Source organism: Leptinotarsa decemlineata, unplaced genomic scaffold (assembly GCF_025532065.1).
Source record: "Leptinotarsa decemlineata unplaced genomic scaffold, Ldec_3_MD MMD2_P_RNA_scaffold_2, whole genome shotgun sequence".
Classification (NCBI taxonomy): Eukaryota; Metazoa; Arthropoda; class Insecta; order Coleoptera; family Chrysomelidae; genus Leptinotarsa; species Leptinotarsa decemlineata.
In genome coordinates, this window is record NW_027412529.1 from 25892871 (window position 1) to 25918770 (window position 25900).

At 34.9% G+C, this 25900-nt stretch overlaps 2 protein-coding genes across 2 annotated transcripts in view; one reads left to right on the top strand and one right to left on the bottom strand.

Moving 5' to 3' along the window:
* LOC111507188 (uncharacterized) overlaps positions 1 to 25900 on the top strand; it is a 211557-nt gene that overhangs the window by 2119 nt on the left and 183538 nt on the right. The window lies entirely within an intron of this gene.
* LOC141484832 (uncharacterized) lies at positions 5126 to 5926 on the bottom strand. Its single transcript, XM_074180286.1, has one exon. The coding sequence runs from the start codon at positions 5924 to 5926 to the stop codon at positions 5126 to 5128; it is 801 nt and encodes a 266-aa protein (XP_074036387.1).

Consider the following 25900-nt stretch of genomic DNA (forward strand, 5'->3'; position numbering starts at 1 on the left):
CGATATACGTAATAAATAAACGTCAGATGAAATAAAATTGATATCTGCGATGAAAAATTGAAAATGGCATAATAAACCAATTGTTATTATTGAGGAATGATGAAAAATTCAAAAATTATTGTTCCTTTCATTTCCTTAGAAACGGACAAGTGATGCTTTTGAAACATATTTATATTTAGAGATAAGTGAGGTTAATTATTTTTGTACAAAATTGTTAAATGAAAATGTATCTAAATCTAAGAACCAATGTAAAAATCGTAGAAGAGATAAATTTTATGATATTGAAGTTGAAAATTTGTAATTATGAAAATAGAGAGGTGGTAACTAGGGGAAAAATATATTTTCACTTTTTCAACATCGTGATTGAAATGTTCGTTGAATGGGAATTATAACTTCTTTTAAAACAAAAAAGACAAAAGTAGGAGTCGCGCCACTATGGACCACCCCCACTCCTCCACTTTTCGTGGTAGCGAGTGGGAAAGAGACGTGTGCGACGTGACCGACGCATAGAAGGATGGAATGAGCATCGAGTAGATTCATTTGATAGATAAGAGCGCGGTGGAATCACAAAAATAACGCTATATTATTAATTATGAACGAAAATCGGATTAAAGAAAAAACATGACGTCGATTGTACAGGGTGTCCCAAAATGCGTCATTGAAAAACATGACAGTTTAACGAGGCTCTATTGTTTTGGCGTGTGATTCTTCAATGTGTACAGGGTGTCTCATCGTTTAAGAAAAACAAAAACATGTACGGGGTGTCTCAAATACGTCAGCGTGGAAAATAATGATATAATAATAATAATGAACGAAACATTGATTGAAAAAAAAAACATGGCTGCCATACAGGGTGTCTCATCGTTTAGGAAAAAAAACATGTACAGGGTGTACGTCGGCGTGAAAAATAATGGTATAATAATAATAATAATGAGTGAAAAATCGAATTGAAGAAAAAAACATGACGTCACTATGTACAGGGTGTCTCGAAATACGTCATTAAAAAACATGACAGTTTAACGAGGCTCTATTGTTTTGGCGTGTGATTCTTCAATGTGTACAGGGTGTCTCATCGTTAAGGAAAAAAAAACATGTACGGGGTGTCTCAAATACGTCAGCGTGGAAAATAATGATGTAATAATAATAATGAACGAAAAATTTGATTGAAAAAAAAAATGGCTGCCATACAGGGTGTCTCATCGTTTAGGAAAAAAAAACATGAACAGGGTGTACGTCGGCGTGAAAAATAATAGTATAATAATAATAATGAATGAAAATTGGATTGAAGATGAAACATGACGTCAATGTGTATAGGGTGTCCCAAAATGCGTCATTAAAAAAAAAACATGACAGTTCAACGGGGGTCTATCTTTTTGGCGTGTGATTCTTCAATGTGTACATGGTGACTCATCGTTTGAGAAAAAACATGTACGAGGTGTCTCAAATACGTCAGCGTGGAAAGTGACGGTATAATATTGATAATGAACGAAAAATAGGATTAAAGAAAAATACATGACTGCCATACAGGGTGTCTCATCGTTTAGGAAAAAAAACATGTACAGGGTGTTTCAAATACGTCAGCGTATAAAATAATGATACAATAATAATAATGAATGAAAAATCGGATTGAAGAAAAAAAAACATGACGTCAATATGTACAGGGTGTCTCAAAATACGTCATTTAAAAAAAAGGTCAACGAGGCTCTATGGTTTTGGCGTGTGATTCTTCAATGTGTACAGGGTGTCTCATTTAAGAAAAAACATGTCAGAAGGGCCTAACGTTTTAGCGTACGATCCCAATGGGAAACGTTTGAAAATGTGGCATTGAGGGTATTCAGCAATGACATTTCAAAATGAGTTTTTTTTTCGTTTTTGTGTTAGTGACGTCAATGTATATAGGGTGTCTCAAAATACGTCGGCTATGTTGAATTATAAAAATAATGAATGAAAAATTGGATTAAAGAAAAAACATAGTTACAGCGTCAAAGCAAAAACATGGTTGCCATCGAGATATACAGGGTTTCTCATCGTTAAAAAAAAAAAAAACATGACGTCAATGTGTAAAGGATGTCCCAAAATGCGTCATTGAAAAACATGACAGTTTAACGGGGCTCCATCGTTTAAACGTGTGATTCTTGAAAAGTGTACAGGGTGTCTCAAAATACATCATTTAAGGAACATGACGGTTCAACGGGGTTCTATCGTAGAGAAAAAACAAAGATTGCTGTCAGAAGGGCACTAAGCGGCATATTCGTTGATAATAGTAGCATTGTCATGTACAGCGCATCAAATGGAAGAAGAAGAAATGCAGAATACATCGACTGAAGAAAAACAAAGATTATGGTCAGAAGGGCACTAAGCGACATATTCGTTAATAATAGTAGCATTGTCATGTACAGCGCGTCAAATGGAAGAAGAAATGCAGAATACATCGACAGAGGAAAAACAAAGATGACGGTAAGAAGGGCACCAAGACACATATTCGTTAACCAAGTTTGCATCATCAGGAGGAGTTAACTAGATAAAGGTAAACATGCGATAAAACAATTTGTCTCGAAAAACGCATTGAAAATTTAACGAAATTTCGATGCGTTAAAATAGCCAGTTTTTGTCATTTGAATCGCATCGAAAAAAAAAATGCATTTTTAAAACCCTTATATCTTCAAAAAACTTATATGATTTGCATTGTATCGCGCCATGGAAAATGAAACAAAAATAACATGAGAATCGCTTTGAAAAAATGTAAAAAATTTAGCGCGATGAAACGTTAATTTATGCCGCAATTATCGCATAAAATATTTCGCAAAAATTTCAATGCGTTGAAACAATGCTTTCAGTGCAGTGTTGAAGAAAAGAAACATGAGAGCAATGTGTACAGGGTCTCATTTAGGAAAAACTATTGCTGGTCAAAGGGGAACTCTATCGTTTTGACGTGTGAGTCTTCAATGTGTACAGGGTGTCTCATTTAATAAAAAACATGTTGAATTAATGGGGCTCTTTCGTTTCAGCATGCGATCCCAATGGGAAACGTGAGGAGGAAACGTGAAAATGGGAGGCAATGAGGGTATTTTTCGAATTCATTTCAAAATACGTCACTTGCGTTTTCTCGTTTTCGTGTTAGTGACATCAATGTATACAGGGTGTCTCAAATTACGTAGGTGTTGTTGAATTATAATAATAATGGTATAATAATATAGAATCGAAATTTCCTCAGACTTGGAGGAAAATGAAATTTCATTAGATATTTGAAGTGTAATTTAGAGAAAGAGTATTTATAATATAGAGTGAGAAATTCATTGTGATAGCATTCTCGTGTGAAAACATAGCATAACATTATCAAAGTTTCGTTAAATGTGGGGAGCTCGATCGTTCGCGGAGTGTTCGTTTGTTCGTTCGCCACATTGTGTCAGATACTATAACATTTCTTTATTTTTTTGTGTCTTTTGCAAGTAGAGAAGTACGAAAAAATATGGACAATTTGAAACAATAGTGATTTTCGAGTTATTGTTCATTCCTATATATAAAGAGTGACTAATTCGTTTATTTGTTTGCTCTTTCGTCTGTTCGTTTGTTGGATTGTTCGTTCGTCGGTTAGTTAACCCGTCTGTTTGTTCGTTCACCTCTTTGGTTTGTTTGTGAAGGACGTATACAGCTCGTATCAAAATACGAAGTTTAAGAAAAAAGTAAACGTTAACATTAACAAAGAACCGTTTTTCTTTTGCTCGTTCGCAACGGGTCGTTCGTTCGTCTGTTCGTTCGTTACATCGCGTCAGATATTGTTAATTTTTTTTTGTCACATTTTGACTAGTAGTGAAGTACGGAAAAATATAAAAATTATACAGAGCTACTACAGTTAGTTGAAAATTTCTGGAGTGACAATACAAGATAGTGACTAAAACAAGGTATAGTATATATAAATACAAATATTATAGAATATAATTTAGAACAATGAAATAACGAAAATAACGAAGAATTTGAAAACTAATCTTATACAAAAAAAGGTGTCGGAAATATGCAATAACGAAAAATTATATACGAGGATTTATAGTAATGCATAAACACCGTGTTGAAAAATACAAGGTTGGTTGAAACAATTCACATACATAGGGTATTTTAGAAATGAAAGGAAATATGTTTTTGTTTGCCAATTCAAAAATTGTTACCAGTGCACGCCAACGAGGAGGCCAAAACATTTCGTACACCATAAGGAAAATTAACAGAATTCAAACTTATCATAGAATGGTGATATCTTTTTTTTTCAATTAGTAGACTACATGAACATTAACCTCTAAATCATTAGAAACGATTCATTAATGTGTTTTGTGGCATCTTTTTACTCAAATAGTATGGCTCTTTTCATTGAATAGACTACACGAACACTAATCTCTAAATTGATGGAGATGGTTCATTTATTCGTCTAGTGGCATCTTTTGACTCAAATAGTATGGCTCTTTCCATTGAATAGACTACACGAACACTAACCTCTTAATTAATGGAGATGGTTCATTTATTCGTCTAGTGGCATCTTTTGACTCAAATAGTATGGTTCTTTTCATTGAATAGACTACACGAACACTAATCTCTAAATTAATGGAGATGGTTCATTTATTCGTCTAGTGGCATCTTTTTACTCAAATAGTATGGCTCTTTTCATTTATCAGTCTGCAAAAACAGTAATCTCTAAATTGATAGATGTGATTCATTAATTCGTATAATGACACGTGTCAATTTAAATTTTGTTAATTATAGGGACGGAAAAGGGGCATAGGAAGGATAGAAGGTTTATAAAATCTAAGGTTATGACGGGTTGCTGCTTAGAGTGAAAAGTTTACCATCTTAGGGATCTACACCAACCACACAAAAATTTGTGAAATGGATATTTTTGCATTAGACCATGTGAAAAGCTAGAACAATTTGATATTTGTTTCAATGTTGTAACAGCAGTTTGTGATAGTTTGTATTTTTTAGTGTTTTGATTTCTTGAAACCGTATGGTATGGAGGTGTTATCAGACTGAAATTGACGTTTTAGGCATACAGGTTTGTATTTTTTGATGAGATCAACGGTAATGACCTTGTGTTCTTTGGAACGCCTTATTTGTTTGCTTGAAATTTCGATGGGGTGGGTCAAGGGTTCAGAATAGTTTCTTTTATTGAGTCGAAATTTATTATCTGTGAGGCATCGTAGTTTAGGCATATGCCCTTCACTTTGCAAACAACTTTAAAATCTTGCTCTCTAGTGCTCCAGAGTCTGAAACTGTAATTTTTGGGGCCTGCAGATACAAATTCGGTTATATGTGAACCAGGGCCGTAACCTGCTAATTCATCAGTCGTATCACCAATAAATTGTCCCGTGGGGATTTCATATTCCTTCGATTTAGACACGTAGATCACAGAATCTGTATCGTAATACAGGACTCTGTCATCAAGCCTCTCTAAAGAGTTGTATAGTTTCAGACGTGCCAATGCTGTGACGTATGCAGCAATAACCACATTGACTGTTGAAAGACAATCAAAACTTTCACTTCTGAATTCCCAGTTGACAATCAGGGTGTCCTCATTGATTGTTAACACGGAATTGATGACACGAGAAGGATCAGTCATCATTTTGAAGAATTCAGCTGGTTGATTGAGAATAGATGTTTTAGGCTGATTCTCACGCTGACCAAATTTTCCCCAAAATGAATTCAACATCAGCTTAGCTAGCGATCTCAAGCCAGGGTTATCAGTAATTTTGTAAAATTCAAAAAGAACATCCTCGCGCTGTGAAAACTCCTCAATGTATTGTTGTTTCTCCTCATCGGTTTTGCATTGTTGTGGCCAATTTGATGATTCTTGTTTGATTTTGATGAATTTGTTCATCATATCAGTGAAAAGACCGACTGTGTTTTCATCAATCTGTACTGTATCATAGGACCAAATCTCCATGGTTTCGAGAATGCGATATCCCATCTCAACGGCTTTAACAATTTCTTTCACCCAGGTACCAGTTAATGATCGCTCTACATCAGAATGTTGACACTTATGGGGGCTGAAGTTTTCACCACATGTTCGACAAAGAACAAACATTAGTTTATTGTTCATTTTATGTGGCAGAACAGGCTGAAAGAGACTTTGAGGAGGAAGTATCGTACACTTTATGAGTCCTGAGATGGAGGAGAGAGAAACATCGCATTCCTCTTCACCAACAAGTACTTGGGGATGACCAATAGGAAATTTACCATATTTACACACCCAAGGGTATAGAGAACAAACATCTACGTATTTGATTTGTTCACCCTCTTTGGCCTTATAATGTTTGACAATATTTTCTGTACGACCACCATAGAAAGCATTTCGTGGGTCAAGTGGAAGATTTTTCAAGAGAGGGTGATTTTCGGTGAATTTTTGAATTTCGTCAGAAAGTTCCCGGCGAAAATCACATTCCCACTTCTCGATGACCTCATAACCCAAAGATTTGATCTTATCTATTTTTGCAAGGGTCATATCACAGCGATGAGCCATTGTTTCGGAAGGACAATTTTGGAGAGGAGTGTCCCTCTGATAGTTGAAACACCTTGGACATCCGTGATAAAAACAACCCTGAAATTCGAAAACCTGATTGGTTTCAGAACACCAACCATCAACTTTGAAATTGCCAACGAGTGCCTCAGAATAACGACATGCTTGTTGAATTTTGATATTTCGCTGTTTTTCCTCCCAAAGCAGCCATTGAGTGGCTACCACAGACTGATTTTTACGACGTCTATGACCACCCTTGGGAATAATACCAATGGTATTTGGCTTGAGAAAATTCCTGCGAAATACTTTATTGCATGTTGAGGCAATCGTTACGGCTTCCGTGAATGGACATACATTCGTTTCAGTCAACATGAGTTCACGGAATTTCAAACAGGCTTTCGTCAGGATATCAACATCCGAAATACAATAATCTATGATTTCTCGAGAAAAATCGAATACATAATTTTCAGCGAATACATATTTCATCATCGACTCGACGTGTGAAATAAAACGAAAATTCGAATTTTCATCTATTTACAATTTCTAATATTTTAACATGCGATCCGCCCCCACTTTTCTAATAAGGAACGTATGAAATGTTTGTAGTGTTAAAGAAAAAACATGAATAACAAATGATAGTTGCTCAAATATTCTCATATATTGTCATAAAGGTATACAGGGTGTACATCGTTGAAGAATAACAAATGATAGTTGATCTAATATTCTCGCATATTACCATGAAGGTATACAGGGTGTACAGCGTTAAAGAAAAACATGGGATTGTGTTTTTGTTATCGCACTTGCCGTTTGCGAATAAATATAGACATCGATGTGCTTGCTGCTTCATTCATTCAATAGCTTCCAGTGCTCTTGTGCATTCGTTGTTATTGTTGTGTGCCGAGTGTGAATTTAGAGTTCAACATCAGGCCGATACCTCAAGGTAAGGAACCAGTGGGGTGGGTGAGAGACGCTATCACAGAAATTGTATCGAAAGGTACAGAGGGTGTGGAGCCAACTGATAAGGTAGGGTTCACCTTTTGTTCCAAAGATTTCACGAGAGGTCCAGGGTGGATCTCCTTCAAAAATGCTCCTGACATTTTGGTGGATGATGTTTTTTCTAAAATATCAGCCATATACCAGTCAAACTCTTGTGGCTTGAACAACGAGACCTTCTGCCTTGGTGTTACATCCGTTAGGATACCTAAGGGTAAAGGCCGAAGCCGCTTGCATAATACCTTCGAGGAAGAGTGTAACGAACGTCGAGGTATAATAACCATTAAAAATGATGATAATTTGTGCCTTCCTCGAGCGCTTGTTGTAGCTCAGGCATACGCCAATAAAGACTCCAAATGTAACGATGTACGACGGAACATCAGGAAATTGCAGACCCAACGGGCTCTGCAATTGATAACCGATGCCAAAGTATCAGTACCTGTAGATGGCTGCGGAATACCTGAGTTGCAGTAATTTCAGCGTCATCTCTCTTCATATAAAATAACTGTTTATCAATACGGGACCAAGGGTCGTGATTTGTTTTTCAAAGGTGACGGTGTTGGAGCCTCGTTGAACTTATTGTTTCATGAGGGTCATTATAATGTTATCACTTTCGTAACTGCAGCGTTCTGCTGTCATTATTACTGTGAAGAATGTCATGTTCCCTTCGATCATAAGAAAAACCATCGGTGCGGCGGTACTTGTTTTTCGGGTCAGGCTTCACCGGCTGGTTCTAATAATCTAGTGAAAATCCCCTGCAAGTCATGCAAAAGATCTTTTCGAGGTCAAGTGTGTTTCGAAAATCATATTCGGGGTGAAATTTGTGAAAAAATAAGAATATGCGAGAAATGGTTCAAAATTGTACCAACTAATCGTTCTCACGTCTGCGGAGAGATCTTCTGCAAAATTTGCAACAAACAGTGTCCCGCCGGGCACCTTTGTTATATTCAACCGGATACAAAAAAGCCTCAGACTGATAGTCTCTTGTTCATCTTTTATGATCTGGAGACTCGTCAGGAGAGTATGCAGGACGATGGATCGGTACTTCACGAGCCGAGTTTGTGTGTTTTTCACCAATGCTGTGACGCTTGCCTCGAAACCGACCAACAAATTTGCAAAAACTGTGGTGTACGTCTACAAATTCTCAATTGCAACGATCCCATCTCTCCATTCGTTCACCATGTGTTGACCGTGAGAAAAAAATTCAAAACAATCATAGTCATCGCCCACAATGGAGGAGGCTTTGACCATCAATTCATTCTGAATTATATTTTAACACAAACTGACCTAACCCCTGATCTAATCATGCGCGGGAGTAAGCTCATATCAATGACCGTCGGAAATGTAAAATTTTTGGATTCTCTCAATTATTTTCCAATGGCTTTGGCAAAACTTCCCAAATCTTTTGGATTTTCAGAGTTGAAAAAGGGATACTTCCCGCATCTTTTTAATCATGTGGAAAATCAGAATTATAACGGCCCTATTCCTTCTCTTGAATTTTATTCTCCAGATAATCTTGTTTCAGAGTGTTACGTTTCAATTTAGCACTAGATCAAAACTGCTCCTATGTGACCTTTCAAAACACTACCTTACCTTTTAAAATCTTTATTCAAAGGATATTAACAATGTAATTAAGTTACAAGTAGATTTTATTCATTTAACATCATAGTAATGGGAATCTTCCGTTCCATAGAAAACTATACCTGAAATGTACAAGAATAAATGTATGCTCCCTGACTAACTGCTTTGACCAGTACTTACGCATTCTCCTATTGCCAATCGACGTTGGAAATCCGGAATTCCTCGCTAGGTTGAAATTGTTGTTGTATGTTTCTTAGTTTTCTTCATCTATCATTTTTCAGCCGTTGTCTGCCTTATTCGCTTTACCTTTTCAAGAATATTTATTGCATAGATTGTTATTCATCACTTCCAGAAGGATTACTACATATTAGAGTCATATCGCCTGAAAAACAATATTAGTTAGCTCTGGGTTTCTGAATAGTTTGATATTTTCGGGAAATATTCTGCATAATATGAATGTTCAAATATTCGTACTGATTGGGAAAGATGTGACGACTTACCTTATATGTTTCTATTCCATCACATGAATAAGGATTGGTAAATAGTTGAAAATAGGTTGGAGTCAATATTTTTGTAAACATCCAATTACAAGGTTAAGAGACAGCTGTTGGTTGACATCCGCCGAACTTTCGTAGTGTCGTTCCGACGTACTACACCGAACTAGTTCTACAGTTGTTCACGGGTGAGGGATTGATCGGTCACTCAAGTTGTCAAGGGTTGTTTTAGGGTTGCATTGCTGTGAGAAGGAGTTTTGATGGGTCATGGACTTGTTGATATTGTTTCAAGTGGCTGTGGAGGAATTGATAGATTTATGATGTTGTGCACAGCGTCCCCTTGGTGCTTGCCGTGTAGGTTGGACGCACTGTGGCAACAACTGGTTAGCTGTCAGATGTGGCAGTCTCTTGGAATTCAGAAGTTGACCTTCGATGAGCTTGGTTCGGAGTTCAAGCGTACCATCAGACTGATTGTAGGATATACAGTGTGTCCAAGATAAGGATCCTAAGCATGGGAATCTCAGTACCTGTTGGAGATACAGCTTAGGTTAAATTAGGAAAAAGTTGTGTTCTTTAAAGCTTATTTACATGCCGTTTAGAAACTTGAAGAATTTTCATGGCCTGCTGAGATATTTGAGAAAAACGAGAATTTGACAATATCAATTTTATTTTTTTCTGACTTTATTTGAAAAGATATCAAAAAACGAATAACACTTTTTCATTGGCACTTTTAAGGTACTACACGATGGTATTTTTAGATTTTATATCCGACGTTTCGTTTTCAAGAAACCATCATCATCTTTACTTTTTTATATGACCCGAAACAAAAGTACACCCTGTATCTGATTCCATTTTTTATTACGAATTCAACGATGTATCACATGACATTGTTTTATTTTTAGTTTGAAGGAAAATTACATTTTTTCTATTTTAAAAAAAAATCTTTAAGTAGGTGTTGCAAACAAATGCTTTGACGTAAATACCTGTCACCGAGCCTGTCAAATATTATTTAATTACACGATGAAATAGTAATTGTCGTTGTTGTTAGCCTGTTTGTCGAGTTGTTGTTTTTAGAGTTATTGTTACTGTTGTCGTTATTATTGTTTATTGTTGAATAGATAATATTGTGTTATTATCGTCGAATATGCCGGGTGAGCATTATAGCCATGAAGAAAAGTTTGACATGCTAACGTGCTACATTTTGTGCCACAAAAATACTGTAAATACAGCAGCAATGTATCTTAATACATATTCAGTAAGAAAGCAGCCATGTAAGTCCATTTTCTTAGAGCTGGCTCGAAATTTAAAAGAATATGGTTCATTTAAAAAGCCTGTTTTATCTCGAAAAAAGGAATCTTCAGAAGAAGCTCAAAATAATGTTTTACAAGCAGTTGTTGAGAACCCTGAAATATCAACTAGGCAAATCGAAAATAATGTAGGAGTAGCCAAATCCACAGCTCAATTTATTTCGCGTAAAAATAGATATCACCCCTATAAATTTAGGATTTGCCAAGGACTTAAACCAGGGGATTTCGAACGGCGCCGAAATTTTTGCGAATGGTATACACGCGCGTGTGAAGAAGATTATAATTTCCCTTCAAAAATAATATGGTCCGACGAAAGTATGGTCACTAATAATGGTATCTTCAACCGCCGCAATACGCATTACTGGGCTCAGCAAAATCCGTGTGTTAAGAAAATATCAAGACATCAAGAACGTTTTGGGTTTAATGTGTGGTGTGCAATTTTAGGAACTAAAATACTAGGTCCGTTTTTTTACTATAATTCTTTGACCGCCGAACGATACCATCATTTATTGCAAAACTATGTAGAAGACTGTTTAGATAATTTACCTCTGGCACAGGTCAATAACTGTTGGTTTCAACAAGACGGTGCTCCTGCACATAATTCTAGACAAGTTCGAGAGTATCTTTCGCAGCGATTTCCTGGAAGGTGGATTGGAACCTTTAGTGAAGTGTCTTCGCCAGCGCGATCCCCTGACTTAACTCCTCTGGACTTCTTCATATGGGGTTTTGTTAAAAACCGGGTTTACCAACATTCTTTTGAAACTGAACAGCAGTTACGAGAATGTGTAACTGTCGCATTTAACAGTATTACACCAGAGATGTTACGTAATGTTTCAAGTTCTACAGTTAGAAGATCATACTTATGTTTGGAAAATAACGGAAACCTGTTTGAACACCTCCTTTGAATTAAATAAAAAATGCGTTAATTTCTTTGTTGTTTTCATTACTTTAAAAAAATCATTATTAACCTACTTAAAAATACATTTTAAAAATAGAAAAAATGCAATTTTCCCTTAAACTAAAAAGAAAACAATGGCATGTGATACATCGTTGAATTCGTAATAAAAAATGGAATCAGATACAGGGTGTACTTTTGTTTCGGGTCATATAAAAGGATATAAAATCTAAAAATACCATCGTGTAGTACCTTAAAAGTGCCAATGAAAAAGTGTTATTCGTTTTTTGATATATTTTCAAATAAAGTCAGAAAAAAATAAAATTGATATTGTCAAATTCTCGTTTTTCCCAAATATCTCAGCAGGCCATGAACATTCTTCAAGTTTCTAAACGGCATGTAAATAAGCCTTAAAAAACACAATTTAACCTAAGCTGTATCTCCAACAGGTACTGAGATTCCCATGCTTAGGATCCTTATCTTGGACACACTGTATATGGTTGTATTTGTGCCATCCTTCACGGGGATTATTTCTACAAGTCAGGATTGTAGGAAGGATTTCCGAAATTAGATTCATAAGAAACAGAAGGCCCTTAGTCACTCATTAAGTCCCAGTAGGACTTCCGTGCAGAGCACCGCACACGAAGAAACGTATAGAAAACCCCTTGGCCAGGGGTTTTCTTCTTTTAGGGTTTTTTTTCCTATTTTCTCTTTGGGTCTTATTTGGTGATCCATTACTGGTCCAGCTTGTTGTGCCCTAAAGGGTGATCTATCTTTGTGGTGCTACAGGGTGATCCATCTCCGCAGTACTACAGGGTGATCCACTTCCGTTGAACCACGGGGTAGCCTAACACCATATACCGGGTGGCCCAAAAGGGGCACGCAAGTTATAATTGATTCAATTGAATATTTGTGATATACTGAGTTATTTGAATAATTGTTTGCCCTTATGTTTATTGATACCTGTTGATATAGTGTTTGTTTATCGTTTATTGATAAAGAGTTTGTTTATTGATACCAGATTGATATAGTGATTCATCTGTGAAACGGAAATTGAGGTATATTCTTTCTTTCACGATTGCTGATTGACACCGATGCGCCTACGCCTGAGCTCACGCGACGCAAACGAGTTTGTCTTACCTTCCGATACTAGTATTTACGATTTCACCTACTCAATTTTCGTGGTAGTTTTATTCGACGTATTGTAGTTTTTTTTGAGCGTCGTTACTACCGTAATTTATGGCTGATTGAATTCGTGGTTATATACACCGCGCTCTTGTATTGACATTTGAACATCGCGTAGTAGTGTGAGTATCGCATTGTTGTCTTAGAAGCGTTGTTGGTTAATCCATGTAAGTTAGGATTACTGAATAAATCATATTGGGGATCTTTATCTTTCATTTCCAATATTAATTGGTAAGTTATTGATATTGTGAGTTACATAGGGTATCTGGAGGATTAAATTTACCTGGCGCCCATTAAGATCTATTTGAAATTTGCTAAGTTGTTCAACCCACTCCCGTCTCCACTGTTTAGCTTAGCCGCGGATACCCATCTGTCTCATTTGTTAACGACAGATGATTTAGTCTCCTCTTGTGGTTTGTGAGGTGACAAGAGGCACGTTCTTCCCTTATAAAGTGGTATTCGGGAAGGATCGCTGAAAATTATGTATTCGATTTTTCTCGAGAAATCATAGATTATTGTATTTCGGAGGTTGATATCCTGACCAAAGCCTGTTTGAAATTCCGTGAACTCATGTTAACTGAAACGAATGTATGTCCATTCACGGAAGCCGTAACGATTGCCTCAACATGCAATAAAGTATTTCGCAGGAATTTTCTCAAGCCAAATACCATTGGTATTATTCCCAAGGGTGGTTATAGACGTCGTAATAATCAGTCTGTGGTAGCCACCCAATGGCTGCTTTGGGAGGAAAAACAGCGAAATATCAAAATTCAACAAGCATGTCGTTATTCTGAGGCACTCGTTGGCAATTTCAAAGTTGATGGTTGGTGTTCTGAAACCAATCAGGTTTTCGAATTTCAGGGTTGTTTTTATCACGGATGTCCAAGGTGTTTCAACTATCAGAGGGACACTCCTCTCCAAAATTGTCCTTCCGAAACAATGGCTCATCGCTATGATATGACCCTTGCAAAAATAGATAAGATCAAATCTTTGGGTTATGAGGTCATCGAGAAGTGGGAATGTGATTTTCGCCGGGAACTTTCTGACGAAATTCAAAAATTCACCGAAAATCACCCTCTCTCGAAAAATCTTCCACTTGACCCACGAAATGATTTCTATGGTGGTCGTACAAAAAATATTGTCAAACATTATAAGGCCAAAGAGGGTGAACAAATTAAATACGTAGATGTTTGTTCTTTATACCCTTGGGTGTGTAAATATGGTAAATTTCCTATTGGTCATCCCCAAGTACTTGTTGGTGAAGAGGAATGCGATGTTTCTCTCTCCTCCGTCTCAGGACTCATAAAGTGCACGATACTTTCTCCTCAAAGTCTCTTTCAGCCTGTTCTGCCACATAAAATGAACAATAAACTAATGTTTGTTCTTTGTCGAACATGTGGTGAAAACTTCAGCCCCCATAAGTGTCAACATTCTGATGTAGAGCGATCATTAACTGGTACCTGGGTGAAAGAAATTGTTAAAGCCGTTGAGATGGGATATCGCATTCTCGAAACCATGGAGATTTGGTCCTATGATACAGTACAGATTGATGAAAACACAGTCGGTCTTTTCACTGATATGATGAACAAATTCATCAAAATCAAACAAGAATCATCAAATTGGCCACAACAATGCAAAACCGATGAGGAGAAACAACAATACATTGAGGAGTTTTCACAGCGCGAGGATGTTCTTTTTGAAATTTACAAAATACTGATAACCCTGGCTTGAGATCGCTAGCTAAGCTGATGTTGAATTCATTTTGGGGAAAATTTGGTCAGCGTGAGAATCAGCCTAAAACATCTATTCTCAATCAACCAGCTGAATTCTTCAAAATGATGACTGATCCTTCTCGTGTCATCAATTCCGTGTTAACAATCAATGAGGACACCCTGATTGTCAACTGGGAATTCAGAAGTGAAAGTTTTGATTGTCTTTCAACAGTCAATGTGGTTATTGCTGCATACGTCACAGCATTGGCACGTCTGAAACTATACAACTCTTTAGAGAGGCTTGATGACAGAGTCCTGTATTACGATACAGATTCTGTGATCTACGTGTCTAAATCGAAGGAATATGAAATCCCCACGGGACAATTTATTGGTGATACGACTGATGAATTAGCAGGTTACGGCCCTGGTTCACATATAACCGAATTTGTATCTGCAGGCCCCAAAAATTACAGTTTCAGACTCTGGAGCACTAGAGAGCAAGATTTTAAAGTTGTTTGCAAAGTGAAGGGCATATGCCTGTTATGTGGTTCACACTGAATTTATATTTTTAAAAACAACTTTATTGAATATAATATTTACAATAAAGTATAAAATAATACAAATATGATTCAAGAAATCGACGAACTTGGATAGTCGCGAAGTGATTCAAGAATGAGGCGTCCTCTTGTTTTCCCATATTTATAGGATCAGGAACTGCTGATGTAGATATGCGTTTCTTCGAATGTTCTAGAAAAACCTTGGAAATGTGCTGAATATGCTGAGTCATTTCCTGGGTAACTGCGTAGTGGCTGATGCAATGTTTGTTTATTATGGTGCAATCCTTGGACAAAGGGTGCATTGATTTTTCTAATATAACAACTTCCCCCTTGAAAAGAAAGTTGATGCGGTGCTGCAACTTTCAGTCAAGCAAATGTTTTATTTGAGCTTAACTCAATTTCTTCCTCAATGGGTTCCTCTAGGTGGATACTGGGTCTTCTTCCTGGAGCTGGGAGTAATCTTCGTAATGAAGCGAAAGTTCTTCTGGGTCCAGGTGGTTGATCATCATTGCTTGATGCCATTATACCAATTTGCATAGAACGTCTTTTTCTACATTTACAAAATATGTAAAGTACTATTATTATTACAATTATTACAATTGTGAAAATAGTAAACCATGAAACATGTCGGTTTACGAATGGTTCATTTATAATTTGGTCCAACTGATCTGAATATTGATCTAATTTATGTTGAGCAATATTGAGATTGTCTACATTCAATTTACTCAATTTCAAAGGTTTTAAATGTGGTAAACTTTCTTTTTCTGGTACATCTTTGCAACATTGATGTGGTATCAAAATTGGATGACTTTTATAAGTTACATTCTGTTCATTTGCAAGTATTTTTGAATACACTCTTGTGTTTCCAATGAAAGCATTACAATTATCTTGAAGTTTCAAGATTGAATTGGTTTTTATAATTCGTGTTTCAACCTCACGTTTTTGGCAATTTATTGTTACAGCTAAGGGATCTGATAATGCAATTAGCCAAGTATTACTTTGGATTTCATACACATTATAATCTTTTGCAAATAAAAGTGAAATTGAACACATTCTAGGAAGTTCTGAAAGTGGTCTCAAAATTTGAGCTTCGCACATTGCGTTACTATCAATTGGGTACGAAATTACATTTTGACATATATCAATATTATAGTTTAAGTTTTTACATGAATTTAGATTTTCAAATGCAGCATACAGCATTGAATCATCATCTTTTGCTATAAATTTCTTGTTTGTGGGTAAAATGTGATGTAACCCTGTTCGATTATCCAAAATTGGAATGGGGTACAATCTATAGACAGTATATAATTCAGGTTCTACTAGTGGTATTTTTAAAATAAAGACAAGTCTTGAATCTGCTTGAAAAGCTTGTAATTCAATTATGTCAAGATATTTTGATATTGAAGAAAGTCTTGTTGGTAAAGGTAAATTGTTTCTTTGTATTGTTTGAGCAATTTCCTGAAGGGACGAAACTAAATCGTTTGGCTTTATAATTGATGTATGAATGATATGAAGTCTGGCAGAAGTAATTGCGTTCAGCATATCATTTAAATAATCTTCTAGAAATACATAACTTTCTAAAAGTTGTTCGCAAATTTGGATGGCTTTCAACCTTGCGTTTATTAAAGATATTTTGTCGGATAGCGTATATATCCATGCTTCAATTTGAATTATATCTTCATTAAATGCTTGTTCATCAACCTGTAATTGTCGTATTGTAGTATTAAATTCTTTAATTACAGAGGTTGTGACTGAAATTTGGTTTTTTAATAAATTTTCAATTTGGTGTTCATCTTTATAAATCTTGTTAATACATTCATTAAAATATTCGCCGTCACTGGCGTCAAGGTTGCCGGTTATTGCTTTCCATACGGAACCTATTCCATTTAAAAGTCCTCGTTTATATCGCTTATTATTCTTATTGTAATCATTCGCGTCTATTTGCGTCTCTTCATATTTTAATTCTACTGAATCAGCTACTTTATTTAAAAGGCTAATATGTGTGCTTATCTCTGAACTGAAAGTTTTCATTCCTAAATTGTTTGTTTCAAGTAGGTGAATGAGATTACTTAAAATATTTCGATTATGGGAAATGGCTTGTTTTACAGGTGCCATGTCTTTTACAACTAATAAAGTCCATTTTTCATTTGATATTTTCATGCTTCTGGTTTCATGGTAATAAATACCTATAGTGTTGTTCACAGGTACTAGCATATACTGGGCGTTGATTATTTGAATCGTTAGTGCCAATAGAAGAATCTTTCTTGATCTGAAACAAAACTTGGTTTCAGTCTATCGAAATTGACTTTTGTTGTTTGGTTAGTTTCAGGATTTCTCAGTAATGCTGAGTTTTTGAAAATTTCTATTACTTCAAAAGGTCCATTGAATTTATTTTCTAACTTATTTTTGATTTGGGACTCTTTTACATATACTTTGTCACCTATATTATAAGTTTTTGGTTCATGATGTAAGTTACTGTCAAATCTTACTTTAGCTTTTTCTTTCTTTCGTTCAGTGTTTGTGCGTGCTACTTTGTAATAATATTCCATACGATTGTTAAGATCTCTGACATACTTTGTCATAAGGTCTTTTTGATTATATAAAGTTTCTGGGGGTCTACCGGATGTGTGTCCGAATATTAATTCATAAGGACTAAATCCGTGGGTTTTATTAATACTGTTGTTATAGCATATAACAGCATAGGGTATAATAGAAAATGGGTGGTCTTTGGGGTTTTCTGCTAGATTTACTCTTATCATTTCCATTAGGGTGGCATGGAATCTTTCAAGTGAGCCATTTGATTGTGGATGGTCAACACTGGAAAATGTTAATTTAATATTATAGAGTAAACATATGTCTTTTAGTAGGTAATTATTAAATTCTTTTCCTGAATCGGCATGGATTCTTAGTGGTGTTCCATAATGTTGGAAATATAGTAATAATGTGTTTACGACTGATTTCGCTGTTTTATCAGATATAGGGTATGCTTGAGTGAATTTTGTAAGTTCATCTCGAATTGTAAGGAGATAATTCTTTGTTGGAATTTCTAAAATATCTATATTTATTCTTTCAAAAGCTGTTTTGGGGGTTTCCGTGATTACTAACGGATTTTCTAAGTTTTTCCTGCAGATTTTTGTTTTTTGACATACCTCACAGGCTTTAATAAAATTTTCAACATCTTTTGTTATACCGTTCCAGTTGTATTTTTGCTTTATTCTTCGTAAAGTTTCATTTATTCCACGGTGTAAATTGTTTTTACCGTTATGAAACTGGTCTAATATTATTGGAATCTGATCTTTGTCAGGGGTCGTTACAATGTTTTGACATATTTGGAATTTTATGTCATCTTTATCAGCTAAAATATAGGATAACATTTCTTGTATTGGGAATCCTACATTTGTTTCGAGTTGGTATACTTTGTTTGGTACAAATAAATTTTGGTCTTTGTATAGGGAGCTAAACAAATATTCTATTGCTCCGTCATGATCAAAAGGTAATGGGATCAAGTAATATTTTCGATCTTTCACCGTTTTGCTGGACACAACATTGATTTTGTTATAGAAGAAATCGGGATATTCTTCAAAAATGTCTTCGAGTATTTTATCATGAATTTCTGTAAGTTTGTTTCTTTGCAGAAAAACAATTATGTCTTCATGTTTTTTGTCTAAAAATTGGTCATTGGTAAAAATGAATTTAGAATAGTCAATTAGTGATTTTGATTCGTAAAGTTTTGTGAAGTTTTTCAATTCTTCAAAAATTGTTTCTTGACCTATTTCAGTTTCAGTATCTGAAATTTCTTCGTTTTCATTTTGATTTTCATTTTCGATTGCGAAAATTTTTGAATGAAATTTTGCGCATTCTTTGAAATAATTTACTTTAATTCTAGACAAAGCGTCTGCGTTTTTATGTATTTTTCCGGGTCTATAAATTACATTGAATTGGTATTCTTCTAATTTTAATCGCCATCTGGCTAATCGGCTGCCAGGGTCTTTAATTGAAAATAACCATGTTAAAGGGCGATGGTCTACTATAAAATTGAATTTTCTTCCATAAAGGTAGGGACGAAAATGTTTAACTGCCCATGCCATAGCTAGTAGTTCTCTTTCTATGGTAGAGTATTTTGTCTCGGCTGGACATAATGTTCTAGATGCATAGGCTATAGGTAAATCTTTTCCTATGGGTCCTTGAGATAATACTGCTCCTATTGCAAAGGAAGATGCGTCTGTTGTTAAAATAAAGGGTTCGTCAAAATTAGGATATATTAGAATTGGGGTTGACGTTAATGCTTTTTTCAATTCTTGAAATGCAATTTTACATTCATTGTCGAAATTAAATTTCACATCTTTTTGTAATAAATGTGTCATTGGTTTAGATATTTTGGAAAAATTTGGGATAAATTTTCGGTAATAACCTGCTAAACCTAAAAATTGTTTTATTTCTTTAACGTTTATAGGCTCTGGAAAGTCTATTATGCAATTCACCTTTTCTGGGTTTGGTTTTACTCCATTTTTGGTTATAAGGTGTCCTAAGTATGCAATTTCTTGTCTTAAAAATTCGCATTTGTCGGGTTGTATTTTTAAATTAGCTTTTCTTAAGCGTTTGAATACTAATTTTAAATTTTGCAAGTGGTCGTCAATTGTTGGGGAATAAATTATTATGTCGTCCATGTAGACTAGACATCTTTCGTTTCTAAGTCCAGTTAATATATGGTCTAAAATTCGTTGAAGGGTGGAGGGTGAGTTTTTCATCCCGAATGGCATTCTCAGAAATTCGTAGAGGCCATTTTCTACAGAAAATGCAGTTTTTTCTATGTCTTTAGGATCCATTTCAATTTGGTGGAATCCTGATGCTAAGTCAAGTGTTGTAAAGTATTGACACTTTCCTAATTGATCTAAAAGGTCTGATATATTAGGTAGAGGATATTTGTCGTCTACTGTGATTTCATTTAATTTCCTGTAATCAATTACAACGCGCCATTTCTGTTTTCCAGATGCGTCAAGTTTTTTAGGTACTATCCAAACTGGGGCTGACCAGGGTGAGACTGATGGTCGTATTATGTTTTGTTCTAATAATTTTGAAATTTGAGTTTTCACTTCATTTTTATGAATGTGTGGATACCTATAAGATTTTGTTGAGATGGGTTGGGCATTCTCTTTTAGTTTTACAGAATGTTTTATTTCACTCGTGAATGTTAAAGGATCTCCTTCTATATAGAATATGTCTGAGAATTCTAAACAAAGGTTCTCAATAAGTTCTTTTTCTTCTTCATTCAAATGTTCTAAACGAAGCAAACTTTTTATTTCTGTTGAACGATTTGGAAAAATTTCATTAAAATCATTTTGAATTTCATTTTCATTAAATTTTTCAAATTGTAAGTCTGGGAAATCAATGGATTTTTCAATTGCGTTTCCATTTACAACTGTTACTAAAAATTCTCCTTTTTCATTTATTTTTACAAGAGCGTTTGGAAGTCTTACTTTTTCTTTTTCAGCAGCTAACAGTATAGCTTCTGTATTTCTAAGTTTTGATTTTAATTTAAATACTTTTTCTACTCTTGGTTCGATTTTTATATTATTGATGGGAATTTCATCTTCTAAGTATTTGTAATAATCGTATTTACTTTCGAAAAAATAATTATCAGGGTCATACTCAAAAATATCATTTATTTCAGCCATTGATGTTTCAGGGTTAAGAGTGACTTTATTTTGATTTTGTTTCTCTTCCGGTTTTTGGTCATCAATCATTTCTGTTGCTTTTATTAGCGAGATTGTGCCATAATTTAATTTCAATTGTTGTTCTTTTATATCTACAACTCCTTCAAAATGTTCCAAAAAATCACATCCTAAAATTCCGTCAAAATCGATATCTAAATCGTGAATATAAACTTTGTGTTCAACTCTATTGTTTCCAAATGGTAATAATACGGATTCATTAATTGTTACTTTTCCTTCAGTTACTCCTGTTATTTGAATATTTTCTTTAAATCTTTTTGAATAATTTTCTACAGTTTTCTTTTTGAAAATTGATATTCCTGCTCCGGTATCAATTAGTATTTTAAAATTGCTTAGACTGTTTATGTAATAAAGATTGCTTAGGATCGGACTTATACGAATAATTGTTCTTTGTTCATTGTTCGAACGGGACTGATATTCGTTTTGATGACTGCCGCAAATTTCTCGGTTATCGGCTGTGCTACGCATGATGGGTCTATTAATAGCTTGTCTGTATACTGGGTTTGTCGTAATTGGGGCTTGATATTGTCTGACTGACTGTTGGTAGTTCGTATACATGGGTTCTCTATATGAGGGTTGTCTATAGGAGGGTTGTCTAAAGACAGGGTATTGTGAAAATCCTCATAGAATTGTTCTTCTTCGTATTGATTTTGAAAATAATTGTTTTCATCATCAAATGAATTATTTTCCGAACTATATTCGTCTTGGTTGTCATTATAAAAATATTCGTTTTGGTCATACTCATTATCATAATTATAATCATTGTAATCAAGATAATGGGTTCTCATGTTATTATTTGTTGGATTTTGGGGATTTTTCTGAATTACTGTTGGCCTATTTTGTGGTTGACCGTAATTCTGTTGTCTGAATTGGTTTGTTTGATTAGGTTGTGTACGTTGTTGTACTGGAAAGTTGGGTCTTGGAATATATGATTGTTGGTAGTTTTGTGGTCTTTGAAAACCTTGTTGAAAGCTTTGACTTTGATTTTGATTTCCAATGGGTCTTATCGGATTTTGGCTTTGCGTATAATTTCTTTGGAAATTATTTTGGGTGTTTGTCATTTGTCTTGATTTGTTTTGACTTTGATTTGGAGGTAAACGTGTATTCAATCTTTGATTTTCAAAGTATGAGAGCTGTATCTCACGTTTTATTCTGATTGATGCTTCTAACATCGTTGTTGGATTACTTGCTCGTATTATGTGACCTAATTTGGGTTCTAATCCTGTCAATAAAGTATTTAATATCATTGACTCGATTAATACTGATTATGCAATTTTTTGTTCGTGAGTTAAGTTTGAAGCTTGTATGCAAGATAACATTTTTGCATTGTGACTTTGTAGTCTTGAGAAAAATGTCAGTGCATTTTCTCCATTTCCTTGTTTTATTCTCTGTAGATCTTGAATTAGTGACGTTAGATCTCGCGTTTCACCAAAGTGAGAATTTAATAAACCTCTGATCTCTTGATAATTTCCGGGGTTTCTGGAATTTATCAATTGAGCAGCTTTTCCTCTTAATTTATTTCTAATATGAATTGTGAGTAAAGTTTTTTGTTGATCTACGGCCATGCGTTCGGCATGATCGCAAGCATTTATGAAATTTCCTAGCGAAATTGAATCACCATCGTATTCAGGAACAATTGAAAATATTTCAGAAAGTTTGTAGGGTTCAATTGGATGATTATTTTCTGCCATTTTTAAATTGTTATTCAAAATTTGAACAAGGGTTAATCAAAATTTCAACTCAATTGTGATGATAATTCAAAGTGTACTCACGCTTTTCCTTATCCTAGTTTCTTATTCTATTCTTCTTTTTCGTTGTGGCTTCTGGTTGCTTGGTGTGGCGGGATGAAATCCTACTTCATGAGCTCTGGCTACAGCAAGATGAGCAGCGTTCGACGACTTACGCGTGTTTCCTGGAGTGATTTCTTCACAACGGATGGGCAACGGCGACGACTTATGCGGGTTTCTTGATGCTGAAGAGACCGTCCTGTCCACTGGGGTTGGTGCTTGTTCTTCTTCTTGTCGAAAGTCTGGAGACTACCGCTGTTTGGATATCAGCGTTTCTCAAGATCCTACCGACTGCGCCAATTTGTTATGTGGTTCACACTGAATTTATATTTTTAAAAACAACTTTATTGAATATAATATTTACAATAAAGTATAAAATAATACAAATATGATTCAAGAAATCGACGAACTTGGATAGTCGCGAAGTGATTCAAGAATGAGGCGTCCTCTTGTTTTCCCATATTTATAGGATCAGGAACTGCTGATGTAGATATGCGTTTCTTCGAATGTTCTAGAAAAACCTTGGAAATGTGCTGAATATGCTGAGTCATTTCCTGGGTAACTGCGTAGTGGCTGATGCAATGTTTGTTTATTATGGTGCAATCCTTGGACAAAGGGTGCATTGATTTTTCTAATATAACATGCCTAAACTACGATGCCTCACAGAAAATAAATTTCGACTCAATGAAAGAAACTATTCTGAACCCTGGACCCCCCCCCCCATCGAAATTTCAAGCAAACAAATAAGACGTTCCAAAGAACACAAGGTCATTACCGTTGATCTCACCAAAAAATACGAACCTGTATGCCTAAAACGTCAATTTCAGTCTGATAACACCTCCATACCATACGGTTTCAAGAAATCAAAAAACTAAAAAATACAAACTATCACAAACTGCTGTTACAACATTGAAACAAATATCAAATTGTTCTAGTTTTTTACATGGTCTAATGAAAAAATATCCATTTCACAAATTTTTGTGTGGTTGATGTAGATCCCTAAGATGGTAAACTTTTCACTCTAAGCAGCAACTTTTTATAACCTTAGATTTTATAAACCTTCTATCCTTCCTATGCCCCTTTTCCGTCCCTATAATTAACAAAATTCAAATTGACACGTGTCATTATACGAATTAATGAATCACATCTATCAATTTAGAGATTACTGTTTTTGCAAACTGATAAATGAAAAGAGCCATACTATTTGAGTAAAAAGATGCCACTAGACGAATAAATGGACCATCTCCATTAATTTAGAGGTTAGTGTTCGTGTAGTCTATTCAATGAAAAGAGCCATACTATTTGAGTTAAAAGATGCCACAAAACAGAATAATGAATCGTTTCTAATGATTTAGAGGTTAATGTTCATGTAGTCTATTGAAAAAGAGCCATACTAATTGAAAAAAAAAAGATATCACCATTCTATGATAAGTTGTTAGTTTGAATTTTGTTAATTTTCCTTATGGTGTACGAAATGTTTTGGCCTCCTCGTTGGCGTGCACTGGTAACAATTTTTGAATTGGCAAACAAAAACATATTTCCTTTCATTTCTAATATATCCTATGTATGTGAATTGTTTTAACCAACCTTGTATTTTTCAACACGGTGTTTATACATTACTATGAATCCTCGTATATAATTTTTCGTTATTGCATATTTTCGACAACTTTTTCCGTATAAGATTAGTTTTCAAATTCTTCGTTATTTTCGTTATTTCATTGTTCTAAATTGTATTCTATAATATTTGTATTTATATATACTATACCTTGTTTTAGTCACTATCTTATATTGTCACTCCAGAAATTTTCAACTAACTGTAGTAGCTCTGTATAATTTTTATATTTATCCGTACTTCACTACTAGTGAAAATGTGACAAAAAAAATTAACAATATCTGACGCGATGTAACGAATGAACAGACGAACGAACGATTCGCTGCGAACGAGCAAAACAAAAACGGTTCTTTGTTCCCGTTAACGTACACTTTTTCCTTAAACGTCGTATTTTGATACGAGATGTATACGTCCCTCACAAACAAACCAAAGAGGTGAACGAACAAACAGACGGGTTAACTAATCGACGAACGAACAAACCAACAAACGAACACACGAAAGAGCAAACAAACAAACGAATTAGTCACTCTTTAAATATAGGAATGAACAATAACTCGAAAATCACTATTGTTTCAAATTGTCCATATTTTTTCGTACTTCTCTACTTGCAAAAGACACAAAAAAAATAAAGAAATGTTATAGTATCTGACACAATGTGGCGAACGAACAAACGAACACTCCGCGAACGATCGAGCTCCCCACATTTAACGAAACTTTGATAATGTTGTGCTATGTTTTCACACGAGAATGCTATCATAATGAATTTCTCACTCTATATTATAAATACTCTTTCTCTAAATTACACTTCAAATATCTAATGAAATTTCATTTTCCTCCAAGTCTGAGGAAATTTCGATTCTATATTATTATACCATTATTATTATGATTCAACAACACCTACGTAATTTGAGACTCCCTGTATACATTGATGTCACTAACACGAAAACGAGAAAACGCATGTGACGTATTTTGAAATGTATTCGAAAAATACCCTCATTGCCTCCCATTTTCAAACGTTTCCCATTGGGATCGCATGCTAAAACGAAAGAGCCCCATTAATTCAACATGTTTTTTTTAAATGAGACACCTTGTACACATTGTTCTCATGTTTTTTTTTTCTTCAACACTGCACTGAAAGCATTGTTTCAACGCATTGAAATTTTTGCGAAATAATTTATGCGATAATTGCGGCATAAATTAACGTTTTATCGCGCTAAATTTTTTACATTTTTTCAAAGCGATTCTCATGTTATTTTTGTCTCATTCAATTCAAATGACAAAAACTGGCTATTTTAACGCATCGAAATTTTGTTAAATTTCTAGTTAACTTCTCCTGATGATGCAAACTTGGTTAACGAATATGTGTCTTGGTGCCCTTCTTACCGTAATCTTTGTTTTTCCTCTGTCGATGTATTCTGCATTTCTTCTTCTTTCATTTGACACGCTGTACATGACAATGCTATTATTATTAACGAATATGTCGCTTAGTGCCCTTCTGACCATAATCTTTGTTTTTCCTCAGTCGATGTATTCTGCATTTCTTCTT